General features: G+C 45.0%; 1 protein-coding gene across 1 annotated transcript in view; it reads left to right on the forward strand.

Annotated features, from left to right (window-relative positions):
* Window positions 1–1,051: 1,051 nt before the first annotated feature.
* Window positions 1,052–21,886, forward strand: part of LOC134448749 (NACHT, LRR and PYD domains-containing protein 3-like) — a 36,705-nt gene continuing 15,870 nt past the window's right edge. Inside the window, exons 1-3 of the mRNA XM_063198404.1 lie at window positions 1,052–1,098; window positions 3,993–4,115; window positions 21,550–21,672. Coding sequence (XP_063054474.1) covers window positions 3,994–4,115; window positions 21,550–21,672 — 245 coding nt within the window. The 5' untranslated portion in view covers window positions 1,052–1,098; window position 3,993. The remainder of the gene's footprint in view (window positions 1,099–3,992; window positions 4,116–21,549; window positions 21,673–21,886) is intronic.

Here is a 21,886-nt window from a genome sequence, read left to right on the forward strand (position 1 = left end):
TGTTGTCAGCGCTGTTGTCAGTGATGCCATCATGACAAATTACTTACCAGTTGGTGGGTCAGCAGTGGTGGCTCGGCTCCAGGCCTCCAGGCCTCCCCTCCTCCCTTTTAAACCACAGCCAACAACAGGCTCGTTCTGCTGTCTCCCCTCAAAGTGACTGGCTCACCTCAAACCTTCCTATCTGAGCGGTACATTGGTGCAGTGATCAGGAAAGCTGAAATGATCACAGAGGACCCCTCTCACCCCCTCCATCACTCCTTCCAACTGCTTCCATCAGGTCGACGCTTCAGTGTTCCACTAGCACTCAAAAACAGCTGCCTTGCCATCTCTGCCTCCCACACTGTGCCTACTTGTATTTTTGTTTACATAAACACAAAATTGATTCTGTTGGGCCCATACGTTATGTTGTATGATGTGTATAGTTCTATATAGCTCTGTTGGGTTTGTTCACTGCATGTGTGTACTATTATGCATAGTGTACAGCTGTTTGGCATCTACATCAAAATACAAAAAAACATGCAATACATTTTTGTTTTCATCAGTAATCAACTGGCAAAGTTTCAAGGTGTTATCTATGGTTTTCCCCTTTCTGGCCCTAATTCAAACTGTCTAGTATAGGTCTTACCTTAAACCACAAACTACTTTTGTGTTAATAATGCAAATGCAACCAAGCTTAATTCCATCTATTAGGCCCATAGGTGATATTTGCAATAAAACTTTAGGGTACTCAACATATTCGTGTTCATGAAACGACTGGACTAAAATGGATTGTAGGCAGACAAGTTTGAGCTTGTTATTGAATGACTGATTTCTCTATTATTATGTAATGGGGCGGGTTGTGTGGAGCAGGAGTAGGCCGCAGGTGGGGAGAGGTGAGGCAGAGATTCTATAAGTATCTCTCTAATCTCTCTGCTACGGTGAGGTCTTGCGGCAGGGGACGGCTGCCCTCTTGTGGCTAGAGGAGTAACTGCAACTGTTGTAAACCGAAAGTACAAAGGGTAGCCTAGGCTACACGGGTGACGCCGCCGAAGGTGTTGCGCCACTAGGAGGGCGCAGCCTGGCTAGAAACTCGTTGCGTTCGGCCTTTTTTTTATGAAGGTATGTTGATTGTAATTGTTATCTTTGTAGACATGACCGACACTAAATGTGCTACTCAATGTTGTTTAAGGATATGAAATTGCACCTGGCAATTAGTTCAGCCTAGATCTCTTATTCATTATGTTGCCTGCAAGGTTTGGAAGTGCCTAAGCCTAATGCTATAAGCCTCGTTTTGGAACAAGCACCCTAAAGCCTCTTTAGATTTAGCATTGTATGATAAAATAATAGCCTACATTCCGAGTTTGGTAATGCCCTAAAAGTAGGCCTATCCCGGTAGGTAGGCTAATGGGCTGCATTTTCGCCTGCGTCGCTTGTGTAGGCTATAGGCTATAATCCCCCAATCCTCCTGTCCAGTAGATGTGATGGATACATTTGAATCAGGCGGCGGAGGGGATACAAAATAGCCAACAGGGCGACCAAGTTTCAATGCCGATGACAACGTTGCGTTTTGAAACTACAATCTGGTGTTGGGCCAAATGATTTCCACTCCATCTCGCTTCACCGCTGGCCGAGGCCGACCTGTCTAAAACTAAAAATACTGTCCGGGACGGGTGTGACGGCTCACTGTAGGCTACAATATGCATGTGCGCTCTATCCGTGAGAAGCTCATTTTTCGGGATTCATTTCAATAAGACCAACCCAACACCCCTTTCATAGCACGCCCGTGCAGAAAATAGCCTAGGCTACACCGGAGTTTTATTGTCAAGTTGCGACACGCACTTCACAGGCTCCGGCTGGCGGGTCTGTCCATAGGCCTACGCCACGGAGTAGGCTACTCTGCGTATTTTCTTAGTATAGTTCTTGGCTGTGTGTGTGTGTGTGTGTGTGTGTGTGAGAGAGAGAGAGAGAGAGAGAGAGAGAGAGAGAGAGAGAGAGAGAGAGAGAGAGAGAGCGAGTGTGTGTGTGTGTGGGGGGGGGGTGTTAGAGAGCGAGTTTTATACTTCCTCATCCCTTTCTCATTAGTGGAGGGGGGGGGGGCAAAGAGCGAGTTTTATACTTCCTTAACACGTTCTTATTGTCGAGGACGGTCCAACAAAACCCTCTCCGACACACAAACACACACCTACTCACTCATCCCTCTCTTATTGTCTAGAATGGAGAATCTGTGTCTAAGAGGAGACCACCCTCTACAACACCCACCTGTGTGTCTATGAAGAGTGACATGTCTAAGGATTTTTACATCAATTTTTAAAGGAGACTGTTCATCACCTCAACAGTAAGATCAGCACTGTACTATTCACCTCTCTCTCTCTCTCTCTCTCTCTCTCTCCCCCCTCTCTCTCTCTCTCTCTCTCTCTCTCTCTCTCTCTCTCTCTCTCTCTCTCTCACACACACACACATACACACACGGCAATTTTATTTGTATAGCACATTTCATACACAGATGCAATTCAATGTGCTTCGAAAAAATAAAAGTAAAGGAATAAAGTAAACAAGCTATAGATAAAGAAAACTTTTCAAGGGGCATTGTGTAAGAGTTTTAGTTATTTATTTCAAGAACTCATGCTGCCCATTCAATAATGTTACCTTTTTCATGAATACTTACCACCACCATCAAGTATTCATTATGACTGGGAAAATTGCACTTTTCATACAGTACATGAAAAGGGGGATCTTCTCCACGGTCCGCCATTTTGAATTTCCAGGAATAGACATGTTTCGCTGCAAAAAGGACCGTACTTTGACCATACTTGTAAATATTAGTTTATTACTTAGTAAATATTCATGAGTAGATCATATTTGGCAATAGGCAGCACAGTTTCAATGAGCAGCATAGTTGCAGTACTCTGGCCACAATCTTACACAGTGCACCTTTAAATATAAGAATCACATTGGAGGCCCAGCCGTGGCTTAATTGGCTGGGCACTAGGCTGCTACACGGGGGACCAGGGTTCGATTCCCGATCCGAGGTCATTTCCCGATCTTCCCCCGTCTCTCTCTCTCTCCCACTCACTCCCTGACCCACGATTCACTGTCCTGTATAAATAAAGTTGGAAAAAAAACCAATATGAAATATGAAAAAAGAATCAGATTGGATTAAAAACGTTTAAATCAAAAGTTATTCATTCAGAGCTGCTAAGGGGCTAAGGAACAGCTTCGTCTATAGTCATGATTATGAGGAACTACAGCTCCAGGCCACTTTATTAGAATAGCATGAAAAAGTTGATTTATTTCCATAATTCCATCAATAATGTTAAACTGTCATGGATTGTAGATGCATGGCCCAGTTTTTTTAACTATTCCAATCATTAAATTGTTTAATTTTACATATCTTGGTCTTCCAGCTCAAAAAACCCATGAATTGGGAAGAACAGCTGACGGCAAAGCATCAAGGATATTTGGGCTTCCATTACTCCCATGCACTGTTTCTGCCATTGACTTCAATGTTAAACGCATCATGGCCGTTATTAAGACAGAGAGAGTCCTAACCAAGTATTGAACATTGCATGTTATGTAGAAAGTACCAAATTTCAACTGATTTGATGAGCACTGATGTGAAACGAATTTTGATGAAGAAAATTGTGATTTTATTACAATATTCTAATAATGCGAATTCCCCAATTCATGGGTTTTTTGAGCTGGAAGACCAAAATATGTAAAAATAAACAATTTAATGGTTGGAATAGTTAAAAAAAACTGGGCCATGAATCTATAATCCATGACAGTTTAACATTATTGATGGAATTATGGAAATAAATCAACTTTTTCATGCTATTCTAATAAAGTGGCCTGGAGCTGTATATAGAAACTATCATTACTGGGTGCAGTTTTTACATCGTCAAGAAGCTAGTTCCAAAGCTTTGCAGCATAGCAGCTAAAGGCTGCCTCTCACACACACAAACGCGCGCGCACACACACTCACTCACTCACTCATCCCTCTCTTCTAAGTGTAGGATGGAGGAGTCTGTGTCTAAGAGGAGACCACCCTCTCCAACACCCACCTGTGTGTCTATGAAGAGTGACATGTCCAAGGATTTTTACATCAATTTTAAAGGAGACAGTTCATCACCTCAACAGTAAGATCAGCACTGTACTATTCACCTCTCTCTCTCTCTCTCTCTCTCTCTCTCTCTCTCTCTCTCTCTCTCTCTCTCTCTCACACATTTGTATAGCACATTTCATACACAGATGCAATTCAATGTGCTTCACAAAAATAAAAGTAAAGGAATAAAGCAAGCAAGTCTGAGGAGCCCTTGCCTGGTGAGTGAATTTGGCGCCTGGGTCTTGACCTCATAGTTTGAGGGGTTGACTCCCAGTTGTACTTTTTTTCTCTTTTTGAAGGATTTTACTCCCAACCGCACTTCCCTTTTCTTTCTCTTTTTGTAGGGTTTTACTCCCAGCCGTCTTTTCATTTTCTTTCTCTTTTTGGAGGGTTTTTCAGCCACCATCCAGTGGGGTTTGCCTTGCTCTGGATGGCATACTGGACCCAGGGCTTTGTTCTTCTCAGAGAGGGGATTTGGAACGGCAATCACTGAGGGTTCTTTTTCTTGGGAGTCACCTGGCTTTGACCTCCCACTTTGGCCTGAGTAGGCCCATGACTTTGTTTGCAGTCTTCCAGCTTCAACGATGATCTCATCGTTTGCTACAATTTTCTTGAGCTGGCTCAGGCCATTGCCAACTTTTTTGGTGCCCCCAAGTGCAGCGGAGACACCTTGCTGGTATCTGAGGATTGCTGGCGTTGTCATGAAGTGACGATTTGGGGCAGTCGAGTGACTAGACTTCCACACAGGCCCATTGCAGCTTGCCGCATCTTTTACTGGTTTTACAGCAGCCCTCCACTTCACTTGGACGTGCATTTTGTTGGCCGCCTTCCAATTTGGCTCCTTTGCCAACCGCATCCTTGTCCATGGGAGTTTTGCTTCAACAGCGATCATGTCGTTCGGCAGCATCCTTGCATCTTTGGCATGCAAATGTGGGCTCTCATTTTGCAGATCCGCAGTTGTAGGTGTCTGTCCATTCTTCGTCTGCTCCGGTAGCCGCTCCGCAGAGATTGACGTCTGCCGTCCTTCAAGTTGGCAGTTTCTCCCTCTGCTGTCTCCCTTCCACCAGTTCACGGACTCTTGACTGGTAGCAGACGATGTGGCTTTGGTGAGTTGAAGTGGTTGAGCTGGGCTGCAGCAGGCCTTCTGCGGCAGGCCAGGTTTATTAGAGGTCAACTCTAGCAGCGAGCCCTCCACACTCCAGATCCGTTGCTTGAAGTCAGGTCGCTCCGCTTCTGGGATCCACTGAGTCCATCGCTGCATAGCCTCTTTTGCCATCTTCACCAGCCTGTCAAGGTTGCTGAGCATCATCTCATAGACCTCCAGCTTCAGGTCAGGCTTTCTTCCCGCCAGTCGCTTGTAGTCCTTTTCGGCTGCCTCTACCACAAGTGTGAGCTCAGCGCAGCCAAAGCTTTGCCACAGCACCTTTTGCACCACATCCTCCACCACCTCCAGTGTCTGCTCACAGTCATTAGTCGTTTTCTTCACCTCAGCTTCAATTGGTACGTTTACATGAGGCATTTAAATCTGATTTAACTCACTTTAAATCTCATTAAAACTTAATTCCACTTTAAAAACATCATGTAAACACTTACCGAACAGGATTTAAGTTTATTCCGATTTAAACTTAAGTCCGATTAAAGTGGGTGGTTTATTCCTCTTTTAAATCCGATTAAACACGTTCCTCTGTCATGTAACCTTTTAATCAGAATTACAATAAATCCGGTCGTTCCACGCATGCTCGTTGACCACACGATGGCGCCAAGAGCCCGTGCTCTTTGTCAGTGACAGAAATGTTCAAAGATGGCGGCACTTCCTGTTGATTTTCACATGAAAGTTTTGCTTAATTTAAAGTCCCTAAGCGACTATAAATGTTGTGGCTTCCATATATTGATGTAAAAGTGCCCCACGAAGTAATTAAGCACAACAAAGTTACTCCACATCACCCTTTCACCAGTTCGTTTTTCTAAGCTAGGAGGGTGCTAACTAGCATTTGAAAGAACCAGACCCAAAGGGGATTTTACCAGCCTTGAGTCCACTGAGGGAATTCATTTTCGGGCTGAAGATAAGCTTGTGTCCCAGTAGTTCCCCGGAGGTTTGGCGACCACGCCCCCACGCCTTATTTGGCTCACTCAGCACGTGCGTCCTCAGTCCAATCGCAATGCTTTATTTTCCCCAGACGTTTAATCGCATTTAAGTGAAATTGCCATGTATACACGTCGCAAAATAACTCTTAATCCGATCTACTTAAATCTGATCTATTAGATCCGATTCAAAAACATCATGTACACGTAGTGAATGTCTGTTCTTGCAGTGTCTTCGAGCGCCACCTCTTCAGTGAGGATCCCCACCTCCCTATTTGCCTCCATCACCTTTTCAGCCTCAATCTTGACCTTGCTGAAGGCTTCCATCAATTCTTCTGCCGACATTTTTTTGTAGGACTTCAAAAGTGACTTTGCATGTCGGGTGAACCTCAGTTTGGCAGTTGTCCTCTCTCTTTTCAACTGTTGGAGAGATTTTGGATCCGCCATTTTGGGCTTTAGGATTGACTGGCGTGGACTCAGCGGCAGGCGAGCTGGGCGTGGACTCAGCGGCAGGCGAGCTGGGCGTGGACTCAGCGGCAGGCGAGCTGGGCGTGGACTCAGCGGCAGGCGAGCTGGGCGTGGACTCAGCGGCAGGCGAGCTGGGCGTGGACTCAGCGGCAGGCGAGCTGGGCGTGGACTCAGCGGCAGGCGAGCTGGGCGTGGACTCAGCGGCAGGCGAGCTGGGCGTGGACTCAGCGGCAGGCGAGCTGGGCGTGGACTCAGCGGCAGGCGGGCTGGCTCTGGTTTTTTGGCGCTTCAGTCTGGCTGGATTTTCAACCAGCTGGTCGCCGTTTTTTTTACTGTCAAGTTGTCGGTTTGTTTTGGTTTTTGTTTGTTTTTTCAGTTTTGTTTGGTTTGTTGTTTGGTTTATCCTCTGTGCGTTTTCCCCCAACTTGAAAGGAGTGCGACACTAGTGGAGCTGAAGGCACTGGAATTTACTCAAGCATGAAGCATGGACAGGACAACTTTGTTCCGTTTTGGGTTCTCCTTTTTCCTTTTTTTTCTTTTTATTTAGAGTTCAAGGCACAAGTTCATCAAAACTTAGAAACAGGAAACAGAGCGAAAGTCTTTTGTCCCTTTTGTCAGCCAGCCAGGTAAAAAACCTGGAGGGAGACATGTGAAAAAATACAGAACATTATATTAATAAACAACAGTGTAAAGTGCTTTGTGCAAATGTGCAATGTGCAAAATGATTGATATAAATATGCCATCAAATATAAATGCACTATAAATCAAGTCAAATCATCAAGACATGAATATTAACTTTATAGAAAAATAGAATTGTCTGTAAATAAAATGAGCATACACATTAAATGTCCAAGTAAATTTTGACCATAAGGAACCCTACTATTGTCATCTAGCGCAATTGCCAACCCCACAAACGTCGGATGCACCAGCAGTATTAACGCAAATATCAGGGTTGCCCCAACTCGTGCCTGGCCATTAACCTTAAGTTACAAGTGAAGCAAAGGAAGAAGCTATGTACATAAATGGTCAAACGACCAACACCACCACACAGTACAGTGTTGCGAGGCAAAAGTGGCATGTGTCTCGCTACGGACAACCAGTTTGCACGCACAAGAAACTTCAATACAAAATCATAATCAAGTGCTTACCGGCTGCCTCTCCACGTTTTAGCGTCACTTTTTGCACAGGATTACCAAACTTTTGAAGTCAAGCACAGCACGTTATTGTGTGTGACTCTCAGCGTGTCTTTTTCAAACTGAGTGAGGCAACCTAATTAAAGGCACCTGGGTTTGCGTCTTGCCACGCTACCTGATCAGCTGCGCTGGGGACAGCTGACGCTGATCAGCCAACGCGCACATTGCTAATTAGGTGGCTTGCGCTTAGCGCAGGTTAAACACCTCCCATTTTTTCTCTAGTACTTTTTTCCCCGTGAGTTTGTTTTTCTGTGAAATTAAAACAACCGCCGGAGACCTAGTCTGTGTCTCAAATGCCGCACTTGTGCACTTCGGGCACTGTGTTTCAGTGCCTATGGCACTCACGCTGAAAATTTCAGTTGAGCCAGTGCACTGAAAGTGCCAGGATGATCCCCTAACAATGGCGGAAAAATGCAGGCTGGATCTCAAATGGCACACTTGTGCACTTCGGGCACTATGTTTCAGTGCGTAACTAATACGGCATGCGCACTGAAACATGAACACTAAAGTGCACAAGTGCACCATTTGAGATTCAGCCGCAGTGCTTGAATGATGGACACTGCACGCACTAAACGGCGGCCATGTTGACAATGACACGGAGGAAATGTGGCATTCAGTTCAGTAGAAGAGTTTGGTCAACAGTCTCCTAATTCTGTAAGTAATGTTGATGGGACACCAACCTTTTCATGCAAACCAAAGTATTGTATGTGTGATTGTTGTCCTTTGGGGTGAAGGACATGGAAATACAGCACCAGACACTGTGCATTGTAAACAGTGGCCAACTCATATTTTGGCGAGTTAATGCCATGCTCAGCCGTCACTTACAGTGCATAGTGCTCAAATATTTCCACAACACTATGCACTAAAGACCTCAGTGCACTGTGTGCACTGTGCACTGACTGTCAGTGCACTGACAAAAGTGTGTCATTTGAGACATAGCCCTAGTCTGACGCGACATATAGAGAAAGGCAATATTAAAATACACCACACACACACACACACACACACACACACACACACACACACACACACACACACACACACACACACACACACACACACACACTCTTCATTGACACACAGGAGACGGCCCTCTCCTGCACCCACCTGTGTGTCTATCAACAGTGACCAGGCCAAAGATGACTTTATTAATTAATTAAAGGAGACTCTTCATCTGAACAGTAACATAATCACTCTTCACTATAATCACTGTTCACCTCTCTCTCTCTCTCTCTCTCTCTCTCTCTCTCTCTCTCTCTCTCTCTCTCTCTCTCTCTCTCTCTCTCTGTCTCACACACACACACAACAAATCGTCACACACACACACACACACACACACACACACACACACACACACACACACACACACACACACACACACACACACACACACACACACACACAGAGATGTGGCGTGTCATGTGTCAGCCACCGATGGCTATCGAAGACATAGAGGATATCTATGTGACATACACTCGCCTCCAAAAGAGTTGTCGCCTATTCATCTGTTTGGAATAACAGCTAATAACCTGACTTTCAATTAATCACTTGGCTTCAGAAGTCACTCATATGAAAGCTACAACCCTCCCGAATGAAAATGTATGTACAAAAATAAATTTCATGCACCAACGAAAGATTGACCCTTTATTGAACACAGACAGGGCAGATTTTCACAAGACAAAAGTTTTGTCGCCTATTGAACATAATGTGAAAATGAGCACTTCAAAACACTTCAAATACGCAGATTGGGTGTCATACTTAATCACTGAATCACTCTCACCTCTCCAGAAAATCAACTTTGACCTTAGGTGTATGTTTAGGGTCATTGTAATCATGCAAAGCAACACAATGAAAATCAATGGAGTTCAATGAGAGATGGTGACATATTCGCTATTCGTAGAGCAATACATGTTTAACTTCATGATGTAATCAATGATAAAAGCCCTCAAACACCTGCAGCATGCATGCAGCTCCTCATAAGAGCTGTATCTGTACCATGTTTCACGTTATGCACCATTTCTCTTTTTTCATATTCTTCATCTCCAACACCATATAGTTTTGATGCTATCAGTTCTAAAATGGTTGATCTTGGGATCTTGACTTCAGAGTATGAGTCCCATTAGCCTTCATTTTTGTCAGAATTAGGCCTGACATACTCTTGGCTGGCTTTTTTGAGACAGGACAGTGGAAGAGACTTCTTTGGTGTTAAAGGTGAAGAATTTGGAATAAATACATGGTGATTAAAGTCAAACATGGGAGGGATACAGCTCTTATGTGGAGCTGCATGCATGCTGCTGGTGTGTGAGGGCTTTTATCATTGATTACATCATGAAGTTAAAAATGTATTGCTCTACGAATAGCGAATATGTCACCATCTCTCATTGAACTCCATTGATTTTCATTGTGTCGCTTTCCATGATTACAATGACCCTAAACATACACCTAAGGCCAAAGTTGATTTTCTGGAGAGGTGAGAGTGATTCAGTGATTAAGTATGACACCCGATCTGCGTATTTGAAGTGTTTTGAAGTGACTTATCTGCTCATTTTCACATTATGTTCCATAGGCGACAAAACTTTTGTCTTGTGAAAATCTGCCCTGTCTGTGGTCATTAAAGGGTCAATCTTTCTTTGGTGCATGAAATTTATTTTTGTACATTCATTTTCATTCGAGAGGGTTGTAACTTTCATATGAGTGACTTCTGAAGCCAAGTGATTAATTGAAAGTCAGGTTATTAGCTGTTATTCCAAACAGATGGGTAGGCGACAACTCTTTTGGAGGCGAGTGTAGAAGTGACTCAATATCAGATCAAGAAACATGTTTGTAAAATGCTTGTATTGGCAAGTGCCTAAAACTAAGTTTAAAACATCTCAAAGTTCTAGTTCTGCAACACTAGTGAGATATTGGAGGACTTTTGAGTTTAATTAAGATTGACTGACTGTGTGTTCTCATTTGAAAATGAAAGGAAAATAAAGGTCCGCAACACTGTAAATGCTCCCAGAAGATTTATTGGCACGACGTTTCGGACTCAATGTCCTTCATCAAAGTGCAACACAGAACAGGTGTAAAGGGTGTGGTATATATACATAGCGGGGAGGGGGGGGGGGGGGGGGGGGGCGGGGGGGGGGAGTTGTCACATACAAGAGTGAAGGGTAAGCTATTTACAAAGTGGGCACCAGAGGGCACCTATCCCAAAACCTTATGTAGGCTATAATCAGCTACGAAGGGGCTGAACAATATATACACATATTTACATCCAAAATCATCATAAATATGATAATTCATAAATGGGTCTAGAAGATCCCCAATCACATGGCCTAAAAATAGGTACCATAAAAAACACCTTGTAGGTATACAGGTAGATTGCAGAGTAATGCATAATCGTGTGCTAGATCATCACATCCCATGAGTATACACGTGTTCAGTAAAAAGGGTAGTCATGAGGAAACATATAGCTGAGAATCAAAACATTGGGATACAAGAAGACACATCCATGACAACCACACTGGAGCATAGGCCTAGCCCTACAAAAATGGTTTTATGTCAAATTCTTCGTTTAAGCCGGCTGGAGACATGGTGTTGAGTGTATGTATATAGTAAGTCTCACGTTGGAGTAAGAGTCGTTTGTGGTTACCTCCTCTAGGGGGCTTGTTGACCTTCTCAATACCGATGTATTGAAAAAAATACAGGTTGTGGCCGGCTTTTTTGAAATGCGCGGCCACGGGGTTGCGCTCATCACCGCACCTAATCTTACTCCTATGTTCAGTCATTCTGACGCGCAGCGGCCTAGAAGTACAGCCCACGTAGGCGAGACCACATGGACATCGTATAAGATACACCACAAAAGGGGTGTTACATGTAATGACACCACGTATCTTAAGTGTTTTTCCAGAGTGAGGGTGTTTGTATGTAGTACATTTCCTTGTGAAGCCGCATTGAACACAGTTGGCACATTTGTAATTCCCTTCTGGAATGTCCAAGAATGTGCGCGGTCTTTCCGGAGGCGTGTACGACTTAACCAACTGGTCGCGTAAAGTGGGGCGCGCGCGTTTGTAAAACCAACTTAGGGGGCTCGGTGTATACAGATTTTAGCGCAGGGTCGGAACTAATGACATGCCAGTGTTTTTTTCAGAATATTCTGTACCTCAAAGCCCAATAGGTGAGTACGTAGTGAAACAGAGAGGAGGGGAACTAGGAGGTGATTTGATTTTGGGCTGTAGAGCCTCGTTCTGGGTGGTAGTATCGAAGCGCTCCTTCGCTGCAGTTATCCATTCCTCTCTGTATCCACGTTGCAAAAATCTGTTGGTTAAGTCCGTCGCCTGTCCGTCAAATCTGTCATCAGTACTGCAAATCCTTCTGGCCCTATGAAACTGACTAATTGGGAGGCTCCTGATGAGATGTGTAGGGTGATAACTGTCACCACGGAGCAAAGTGTTGCGGTCCGTGGGCTTACGGTAAAGGTCAGTTTGTAGTGTCTCACCATCAACAATGATACGGACGTCAAGAAAACTAATTTCGCTGCTATTCGATTCAAGGGTGAATTGGCAGGTGTTCACTGGCCGCATTAAGAAAATGCGTGGAAAATCAGTTCAATGTCGTTTCGTTCCCATTCCAAATCATAAATAAGTCATCTATATAGCGTTGGTAGCATAGTATGTGTTTATGAAATGGATTAACGTCAGGGTCAAGGATAAACATTTTCTCGAACTGGCCCATGTAAAGATTAGCGTAGTGCAACTTGCAATGATTTTAGTTTATTTATGAAATCAATGGAGTCCCTGAGGTAAGAAGGAAGAGATGTCACCCATGGTTTTAGATAGAAATCAACAAAAGTAGAGACATTGGTAGTCAGAGAGCCAATGCTGCTGACGATAGGTCGGCCTATAATGGGAGGGGTCTGAGATTTATGTACCTTGGGCAGCGTATAAATAACTGGCACAACAGGGAAATCATTCACCATGAACTCAAATTCAAATGGGTGACATCTCTTCCTTCTTACCTCAGGGACTCCATTGATTTCATAAATAAACTAAAATCATTGCAAGTTCCAGCTGGTGGCATACTGGTGACGCTTGATGTGTCCAGCCTGTATACAAATATCCCGCACACGGGTGGTATAGCGGCTGTCAATCATTTTCTGAGCAATAGGCCACACTCTGAAAAACCTAGCACTGCCTGCATATGTGATTTGACTGAAACAGTACTGACCACCAACTACTTCTTATTCAAAAATGACTTTTATTTGCAAACTAAGGGCACTGCCATGGGTAGCACCATGGCACCTAACTACGCTAATCTTTACATGGGCCAGTTCGAGAAAATGTTTATCCTCGACCCTGACGTTAATCCATTTCATAAACACATACTATGCTACCAACGCTATATAGATGACTTATTTATGATTTGGAATGGGAACGAAACGACATTGACTGATTTCCACGCATTTCTTAATGCGGCCAGTGAACACCTGCAATTCACCCTTGAATCGAATAGCAGCGAAATTAGTTTTCTTGACGTCCGTATCATTGTTGATGGTGAGACACTACAAACTGACCTTTACCGTAAGCCCACGGACCGCAACACTTTGCTCCGTGGTGACAGTTACCACCCTACACATCTCATCAGGAGCCTCCCAATTAGTCAGTTTCATAGGGCCAGACGGATTTGCAGTACTGATGACAGATTTGACGGACAGGCGACGGACTTAACCAACAGATTTTTGCAACGTGGATACAGAGAGGAATGGATAACTGCAGCGAAGGAGCGCTTCGATACTACCACCCAGAACGAGGCTCTACAGCCCAAAATCAAATCACCTCCTAGTTCCCCTCCTCTCTGTTTCACTACGTACTCACCTATTGGCTTTGAGGTACAGAATATTCTGAAAAAACACTGGCATGTCATTAGTTCCGACCCTGCGCTCAAATCTGTATACACCGAGCCCCCTAAGTTGGTTTACAAACGTGCGCCCACTTTACGCGACCAGTTGGTTAAGTCGTACACGCCTCCGGAAAGACCGCGCACATTCTTGGACATTCCAGAAGGGAATTACAAATGTGCCAACTGTGTTCAATGCGGCTTTACAAGGAAATGTACTACATACAAACACCCGCACTCTGGAAAAACACTTAAGATATGTGGTGTCATTACATGTAACACCCCTTTTGTGGTGTATCTTATACGATGTCCATGTGGTCTCGCCTACGTGGGCTGTACTTCTAGGCCGCTGCGCGTCAGAATGACTGAACATAGGAGTAAGATTAGGTGCAGTGATGAGCGCGACGCCGTGGCCGCGCATTTAAAAAAAGCCGGCCACAACCTGTGTTTTTTTCAATACATTGGTATTGAGAAGGTTAACAAGCCCCCTAGAGGAGGTAACCACAAACGACTCTTACTCCAACGTGAGACTTACTATATACATATACTCAACACCATGTCTCCAGCCGGCTTAAACGAAGAATTTCACATAAAACCATTTTTGTAGGGCTAGGCCTATGCTCCAGTGTGGTTGTCATGGATGTGTCTTCTTGTATCCCAATGTGTCTGATTCTCAGCTATATGTTTCCTCATGACTACCCTTTTTACTGAACACGTGTATACTCATGGGATGTGATGATCTAGCACACGATTATGCATTACTCTGCAATCTACCTGTATACCTACAAGGTGTTTTTTATGGTACCTATTTTTTAGGCCATGTGATTGGGGATGTTTTAGACCCATTTATGAATTATCATATTTATGATGACTTTGGATGTAAATATGTGTATATATTGTTCAGAGCCCAATTTTCCCTTCGTAGCTGATTATAGCCTACATAAGGTTTTGGGATAGGTGCCCTCTGGTGCCCACTTTGTAAATAGCTTACCCTTCACTCTTGTATGTCACACTCCCCCCCCCCCCCCCCCCCCCCCCCCCCCCCCCCCCCCCCCCCCCCCCTCCCCCCCCCCCCCTCCCCGCTATGTATATATACCACACCCTTTACACCTGTTCTGTATTGCACTTTGATGAAGGACATTGAGTCCGAAACGTCGTGCCAATAAATCTTCTGGGAGCATTTACAGTGTTGCGGACCTTTATTTTCTTTTCAGTTATTCTACGTTTGGTCCAGCACCTGTGCCACTGATGTGCGCGCATTCTTTGACTTTCTGATTCATTTGAAAATGGACAAAAATAAGGTTGTTGAAACCTGTGGAACCATCAGTTGTGCCGTTTTTTTTGTCTTGTTTTAATTTAATGTTTTTAGGGGCTTTTTATGCCTTTATTGACAGGATAGTATGAGATGCTGACAGGAAGTGAGTGGGAGAGAGAGATGGGGGAGGATTGGGAAATGACCCCGTCCGGACTCGAACCGGGGTCCCCATGGGGCGGGCATGAAAGCCCAAATGTGGGGGGCTTAGCGCGCTGCGCCATAGCGCCCCCAGTTGTGCCATTTTGATGTCAGGTGGATAGATAGCTGACACCACTATTGGAAAACTGCTAGAATTTATGTTTTTTGTTTGGAACATATTTCTATTTGTTCATGCTCAGTTTTGATGCCCTCTGCGAAAACCTGCAATATACTGTAAATAGCCATGAAAATAAAGAGAGAAGATCTGTCCAAACGTAATACTGTATATGAATTATCTAGGGCAGGGGTGTCAAACATACGGCCCGCGGGCCGCATCCGGCCCGCCAGAGGGTTCCATCCGGCCCGGATGTAAAAAAAAATAAAAAAATATATATTTTTCTTATTTTTTTTATTTATTTTTTTTTTTTTAATGACATAACCGAAATGCGCAATTACGGACCTCGGGGCAAAATCGAAACTTGCATGACATTAACACAATGGTCCCTCTGTTACACTGACTATATGTAGTAAAGTGCACATCACACTTCTATAAATAGTGAATTTGTACTGTAACAGGCATTTGATAAGGCTCATATATTATAGACCTCATATATACTCATGAACGGCCATCATGGTACTTTGCTCTTAAATTTGCGTTACGCTCCTTTATGGGTGAAAACAAACCGAGTGTCTCATTGACTTACATGCTAAATCGGCTGGCCTAAATGAACACATTCCATGCTTCAGCCACGGCTGTTTGGCTATATTATTTGAACAGCCGGCAACACAACACGTTTTCGGCATGTTGCGCGTGAACAACGATAGTCTACAGGTCCGTATCTTACGTTTATTAAACCCGAATGGGTTGTTTTCCCCCACAAATGGGCGTAACGCACATGGAAAGCGTCACGCCGTTCATGAGTATAGAGATAAAATGTTAATACTTCTTCTTCGTATTGTATTGGTATTGGTTGTAATTAAATAATAAGAATGTCAACAAGACCAAGGAGATTGTTGTCAACTTCCAAAGGGTCCAAAAACAACTGCCACCACTGACCATCGACGGCGATGCTGTGGAGAGAGTGAGCAGCACCAAGTTCCTTGGAGTGCACATCAGCGACGACCTCTCTTGGACCACCAACACTACATCACTGGCGAAGAAGGCCCATCAGCGTCTCTACTTCCTGCGCAAACTAAAGAAGGCAAGTGCTACACCCTCCATCATGACAACATTCTACAGAGGAACCATAGAGAGCGTCGTGTCCAACTGCATCACAGTGTGGGGAGGAAGCTGCACGGAGAAAAACAGGAAGACACTCCAGCGTGTTGTGAACACAGCGAAGAAGATCATTGGAGTACCACTCCCCTCCCTGCAGGACATTTACACCACACGACCACACGCCTCACCCGGAAAGCACTGATGATCATCAAAGACACAAGCCACCCTGCACACAAACTGTTCAGCCTCCTGCCCTCTGGAAAGAGGTACAGGCGCCTCCGTTCCCGTACCACCAGGCTGGCGAGCAGCACAATGCACCAAGCGATCAAGATGCTGAACACTCAACCCACTCTCCCTCCACTGTCAGCCTCTAGCCAGCAAGGTCACTGACAGCCCCCCCCCCATCCCCCACCACCATATCTGCGACTGAACATTCCACCTGCACTACTATACTTGTGACTGAACTTTCAACCTGCACTAACTCAAAACATGCACACACACACACACACACACACACACACACACACACACACACACACAAGCACACTGCACTTTCTGCACTAAACTCAAACATACACACACTGACACACACACACACACACACACACACGGACACACGAACACACACACAGACGCACACCGCACCTTCTACCTGCACTAAACACATACACACACATACACACACACACACACACACACACACACACACACACACACACACACACACACACACACACACACACACACACTGCTCCTGGTGTACTTGACAGACCTTTTTAATATTTATTTTTCTTCAAATGCTACTATTACCATGTCAGAACGCTATAAAGGACTTTTTTTAGGAAAAGCACAAAAGCACAACAATACCTCTTTAATGTATGTCCTCTACAAGTCTTCTGCTGTCCAGTCTTGCACTTTAAGTCAAGTCAAGTCAAGTCAAGTCAAGTCAAGTTTATTGTCAATTTCTTTACATGCACTGGTCATACAAAGAATTTGAAATTGCGTTTCTTGCTCTCCCATGCAGACATAGACTAATCTAGGTAAGGACATAGACAGTATAGACATAGACAGTACTTATACATGGACATAGACAGTATGGACGTAGACATTGCTCATACAGACATTTAAAGTGCAAGACTGGACAACAGAAGACTTGTAGAGAACATACATTAAGAGGAGGTATTTTGTTGTTCTTTTTCCTAAAAGTCCTTTATAGCGTTCTGACATAGTAATAGTAGCATTTGAAGAAATAAATAATTAAAAAAGGTTTTTATTTAAATACACCAGCAGCAGTATGTGTGTGTGTGTGTTTGTATGTGTTTTGTGTGCGTGTGTGTGTGTGTGTGTGTGTGTGTGTGTGTGTGTGTGTGTGTGTGTGTGTGTGTGTGTGTGTGTTTAGTGCAGGTAGAAAGTGCGGTGTGTGTCTGTGTGTGTGTACCTGTGTATGTGTGTGTGTGTGTGTGTGTGTGTGTGTATGTGTGTGAGTATGAGTTGTGTGTCAGTGTGTGTATGTTTGGGTTTAGTGCAGAAAGTGCAGTGTGCTTGTGTGTGTGTGTGTGTGTGTGTTTGTGTGTGTGTGTGTGTTTGTGTGTGTGTGTGTGTGTGTGTGTGTGTGTGTGTGTGTGTGTGTGTGTGTGTGTGTGTGTGTGTGTGTGTGTGTGTGTGCATGTGTATGTTTTGAGTTAGTGCAGGTTGAAAGTTCAGTCACAGATGTAGTAGTGCAGGTGGAGTGTTCAGTCGCAGATATGGTGGTGGGGATGAGGGGGGGGAGCGTTGTCAGTGGCCTGGCTGGCTAGAGGCTGACAGTGAAGGGAGAGTGGGTTGAGTGTTCAGTATCTTGATTGCTTGATGCATCGTGCTGCTTGTAAGCCTGGTGGTACGGGAACGGAGGCGCCTGTACCTCTTTCCAGAGGGCAGGAGGCTGAACAGTTTGTGTGCAGGGTGGCTTGTGTCTTTGATGATCATCAGTGCTTTTCGGGGGAGGCGTGCGGTGTAAATGTCCTGCAGGGAGGGGAGTGGTACTCCAATGATCTTCTTCGCTGTGTTCACAACACGCTGGAGTGTCTTCCTGTTTTTCTCCGTGCAGCTTCCTCCCCACACTGTGATGCAGCTGGACACGACGCTCTCTATGGTTCCTCTGTAGAATGTTGTCATGATGGAGGGTGTAGCACTTGCCTTCTTTAGTTTGCGCAAGAAGTAGAGACGCTGATGGGCCTTCTTCGCCAGTGATGTAGTGTTGGTGGTCCAAGAGAGGTCGTCGCTGATGTGCACTCCAAGGAACTTGGTGCTGCTCACTCTCTCCACAGCATCACCGTCGATGGTCAGTGGTGGCAGTTGTTTTTGGACCCTCTGAAAGTTGACAACAATCTCCTTGGTCTTGTTGACATTCAGCAGGAGGTTGTTGTCTTTGCACCATCTGGCCAGCAGGTCTACTTCTTCTCTGTAGTGGGTCTCATCGCCCTTAGTGATGAGGCCCACCAGTGTTGTATCATCCGCAAACTTCACTAGATGGTTAGTGCTGTGGGTCGTTGTGCAGTCATGTGTCAGCAGCGTGAACAGCAGGGGGCTGAGAACACAACCTTGCGGAGCCCCCGTGCTCAGGGTCAGGGTGCTTGAGGTGTTATTCCCTACCCGTACTGCTTGTGGTCTCTGCATCAGGAAGTCCAGCAGCCAGTTGCAGAGGGAGGTGCTGAAACCTAGTTTGTCCAGTTTTCTGATGAGTTGTTGTGGTATTATGGTATTGAATGCTGAGCTGAAGTCAATGAACAGCATTCTCACATATGAGTCTTTATTGTCCAAGTGGGTGAGGGCTGGATGGAGGGCAGAGCAGATTGCATCCTCCGTGGATCGCTTGGCTCGGTATGCGAACTGGTAGGGGTCCAGGGTGGGGGGTAGGGTGGCTTTGATGTGTGACAGGACTAGCCGTTCGAAGCACTTCATGATTATGGGCGTCAGTACTACAGGACGGTAGTCATTGAAGCATGATGATGGTGATTTCTTCGGCACGGGTATGATGGTAGCAGCTTTGAAAAGTGATGGGATGACTGCTTGCTCCAGAGAGATGTTAAAGATGTCTGTGAAGACATCCTTCAGCTCTTCTGCACAATCCTTCAACACTCGGCCAGGTATGTTGTCTGGGCCAGCTGCTTTGCGTGGGTTGATGGTGGCCAGTGTCCTCTTCACACTGGCAGAGGACAGGTACAGGGGTTGATCATGGGGGGGAGGGGGAGTTTTCTGTGGATGAGTGTCATTTTGTGCTTCAAAACGGGCAAAGAAACTGTTCAGGTCGTTTAGCAGAGAGGTGTTGTTGTCACAGCTTCGTGGTGCGGGCTTATAGTCCGTGATGGCCTGTATGCCCTGCCACAGGCTCTGTGCATCTCTGCTGTCTTTGAAGTGTGTTGTTATTTTGTCCGAGTATTCCTTTTTTGCTTTCCTGATGCCCTGGGACAGGTTTGCTCTTGCTGCTTTTAGGCCAGCTACGTCTCCTGCTCTGAAGGCTTTGTCTCTGGCCCTCAGCAGTCTGTGAACGTCTCCTGTGAACCATGGCTTCTGGTTGGCCCTGGTGGTGATGCGTTTTATTTCTGTAACATCATCAATGCATTTTGTGATGTAGGAGGTCACGGTGTCTGTGTACTCCTCAATGTCAATGTGGTTGCTGTGGGTGGCAGCTGTTTTGAACATGTCCCAATCTGTGGTTTCAAAGCAGTCTTGTAGTCGTGACACGGCTCCTTCTGGCCATTTTCTCACCTCCTTCAGAGCTGGTTTGGTGAGTTTTACCTTTTGTCTGTAGGCTGGCAGTAGCAGAATCGTTAGGTGGTCTGATAGGCCGATGTGGGGGATGGGCTTTGCCTTGTATGCTCCTTGTTTTGGGGTATAAACAAAGTCCAGGGTGTTTTGTCCTCTTGTTGGAAAGTTAACATGTTGGTGAAATTTTGGAAGAACTGTTTTGAGATTTCCGTGGTTGAAATCTCCCATGACCACTGTGAAGGCATCTGGGTGTGCATCTTGTTGTTCACTGATTCCCCGATGCAGCTCGTTCAGTGCCTCGCTTCTGGCGCTGGTGGTATTGCTAGGAGCGAGGTAAACTGCGACCAGTAGAATGGCGGATATTTCTCTTGGTAGATAGAAGGGTCGGCACTTGATGATCATGAACTCCACTAGTGGGAGAGCAGTGTCTCTGTACCACCGTAGCATTTTTGCACCAAGCATCATGTGTGTAAAACACATATTCCTCCCCCTCGTTTTTTCTCTGCAAGGGCTCTGTCCGCTCGGTGGCACGTAAGTTGCTCCAGTTGTAAAGCCGAGTCGGGTATGCCGTCGTTCAGCCATGATTCTGTAAACACGGTCACACAGCAGTTCCTCACAGTTTTGTTCGCTGATCTTAGTAGCCGTATGTCATCCATCTTATTGTCCATAGATCTTACGTTTGCCAAGAGAATTGATGGTATTGCTGGACGAGTTGGGTTGGCTGCAAGCCGTGTTTCGACGCCACCTCGTTTGCCTCTCTTCCTAATTCTAGAGCACCTCTTTCGCCGTCTCCATGTAGGCGAAGCAGACGGGTCCGATGTATGCCGCCGTAGTATCCCAAGTTCTTCCAGTGTCTCTATTGGTATATCCAATACATCGCTTGAGTTGTCCATTCTTATCTGCAACAGCTGTTGCCGACTGTACATGCGTTCCGACATAGTTTCCGACGATAGACATTTCGAATGACACATTATAACACAAAATAAACACTGCGAGTTGGGAGAGTAAGGAGTCGCTGCAGCTACGTGCGCCACATCTCTGTATGAGCACTGTATATGTCCATACTGTCTTAAGCCCATGTATAAGTACTGTCTATGTCTATACTGTCTACGTCCTTACCTAGATTAGTCTATGTCTGTATGGGAAAGCAAGAAATGTAATTTCAAATTCTTTGTATGACCAGTGCATGTAAAGAAATTGACAATAAAACCTACTTGACTTGGCTTGACTAATAAATATATTTGGATTTTTATTGGTTCCTATTAAGCTCAAACTGGAAACGGGATGTTAGAATGCATGAAAATGCAGGAAATTACATATAAGAAATACAAAATTTTCTGGGGGGAAACCCCCAGACCCCCTGACAAAGAGTAGACAACCATCTCATACACACACACTCACTCAATCTTCCCTCTCTTCTATTGTCTAGGATGGAGGAGTCTGTGTCTAAGAGGAGACCACCCTCTCCAACACCCACCTGTGTGTCTATGAAGAGTGACATGTCCAAGGATTTTTACATCAATTTTAAAGGAGACAGTTCATCACCTCAACAGTAAGATCAGCACTGTACTATTCACCCCTCTCTCTCTCTCTCTCTCTCTCTCTCTCTCTCTCTCTCTCTCTGTCTCTGTCTCTCTCTCTCTCTCTCTCTCTCGCACACGCAAGGCAAGTTTATTTGTATAGCACATTTCATACACAGATGCAAATCAATGTGCTTCGAAAAAATAAAAGTAAAGGAATAAAGTAAACAAGCTATAGATAAAGAA

Source organism: Engraulis encrasicolus, chromosome 5 (assembly GCF_034702125.1).
Source record: "Engraulis encrasicolus isolate BLACKSEA-1 chromosome 5, IST_EnEncr_1.0, whole genome shotgun sequence".
Taxonomy (NCBI): Eukaryota; Metazoa; Chordata; class Actinopteri; order Clupeiformes; family Engraulidae; genus Engraulis; species Engraulis encrasicolus.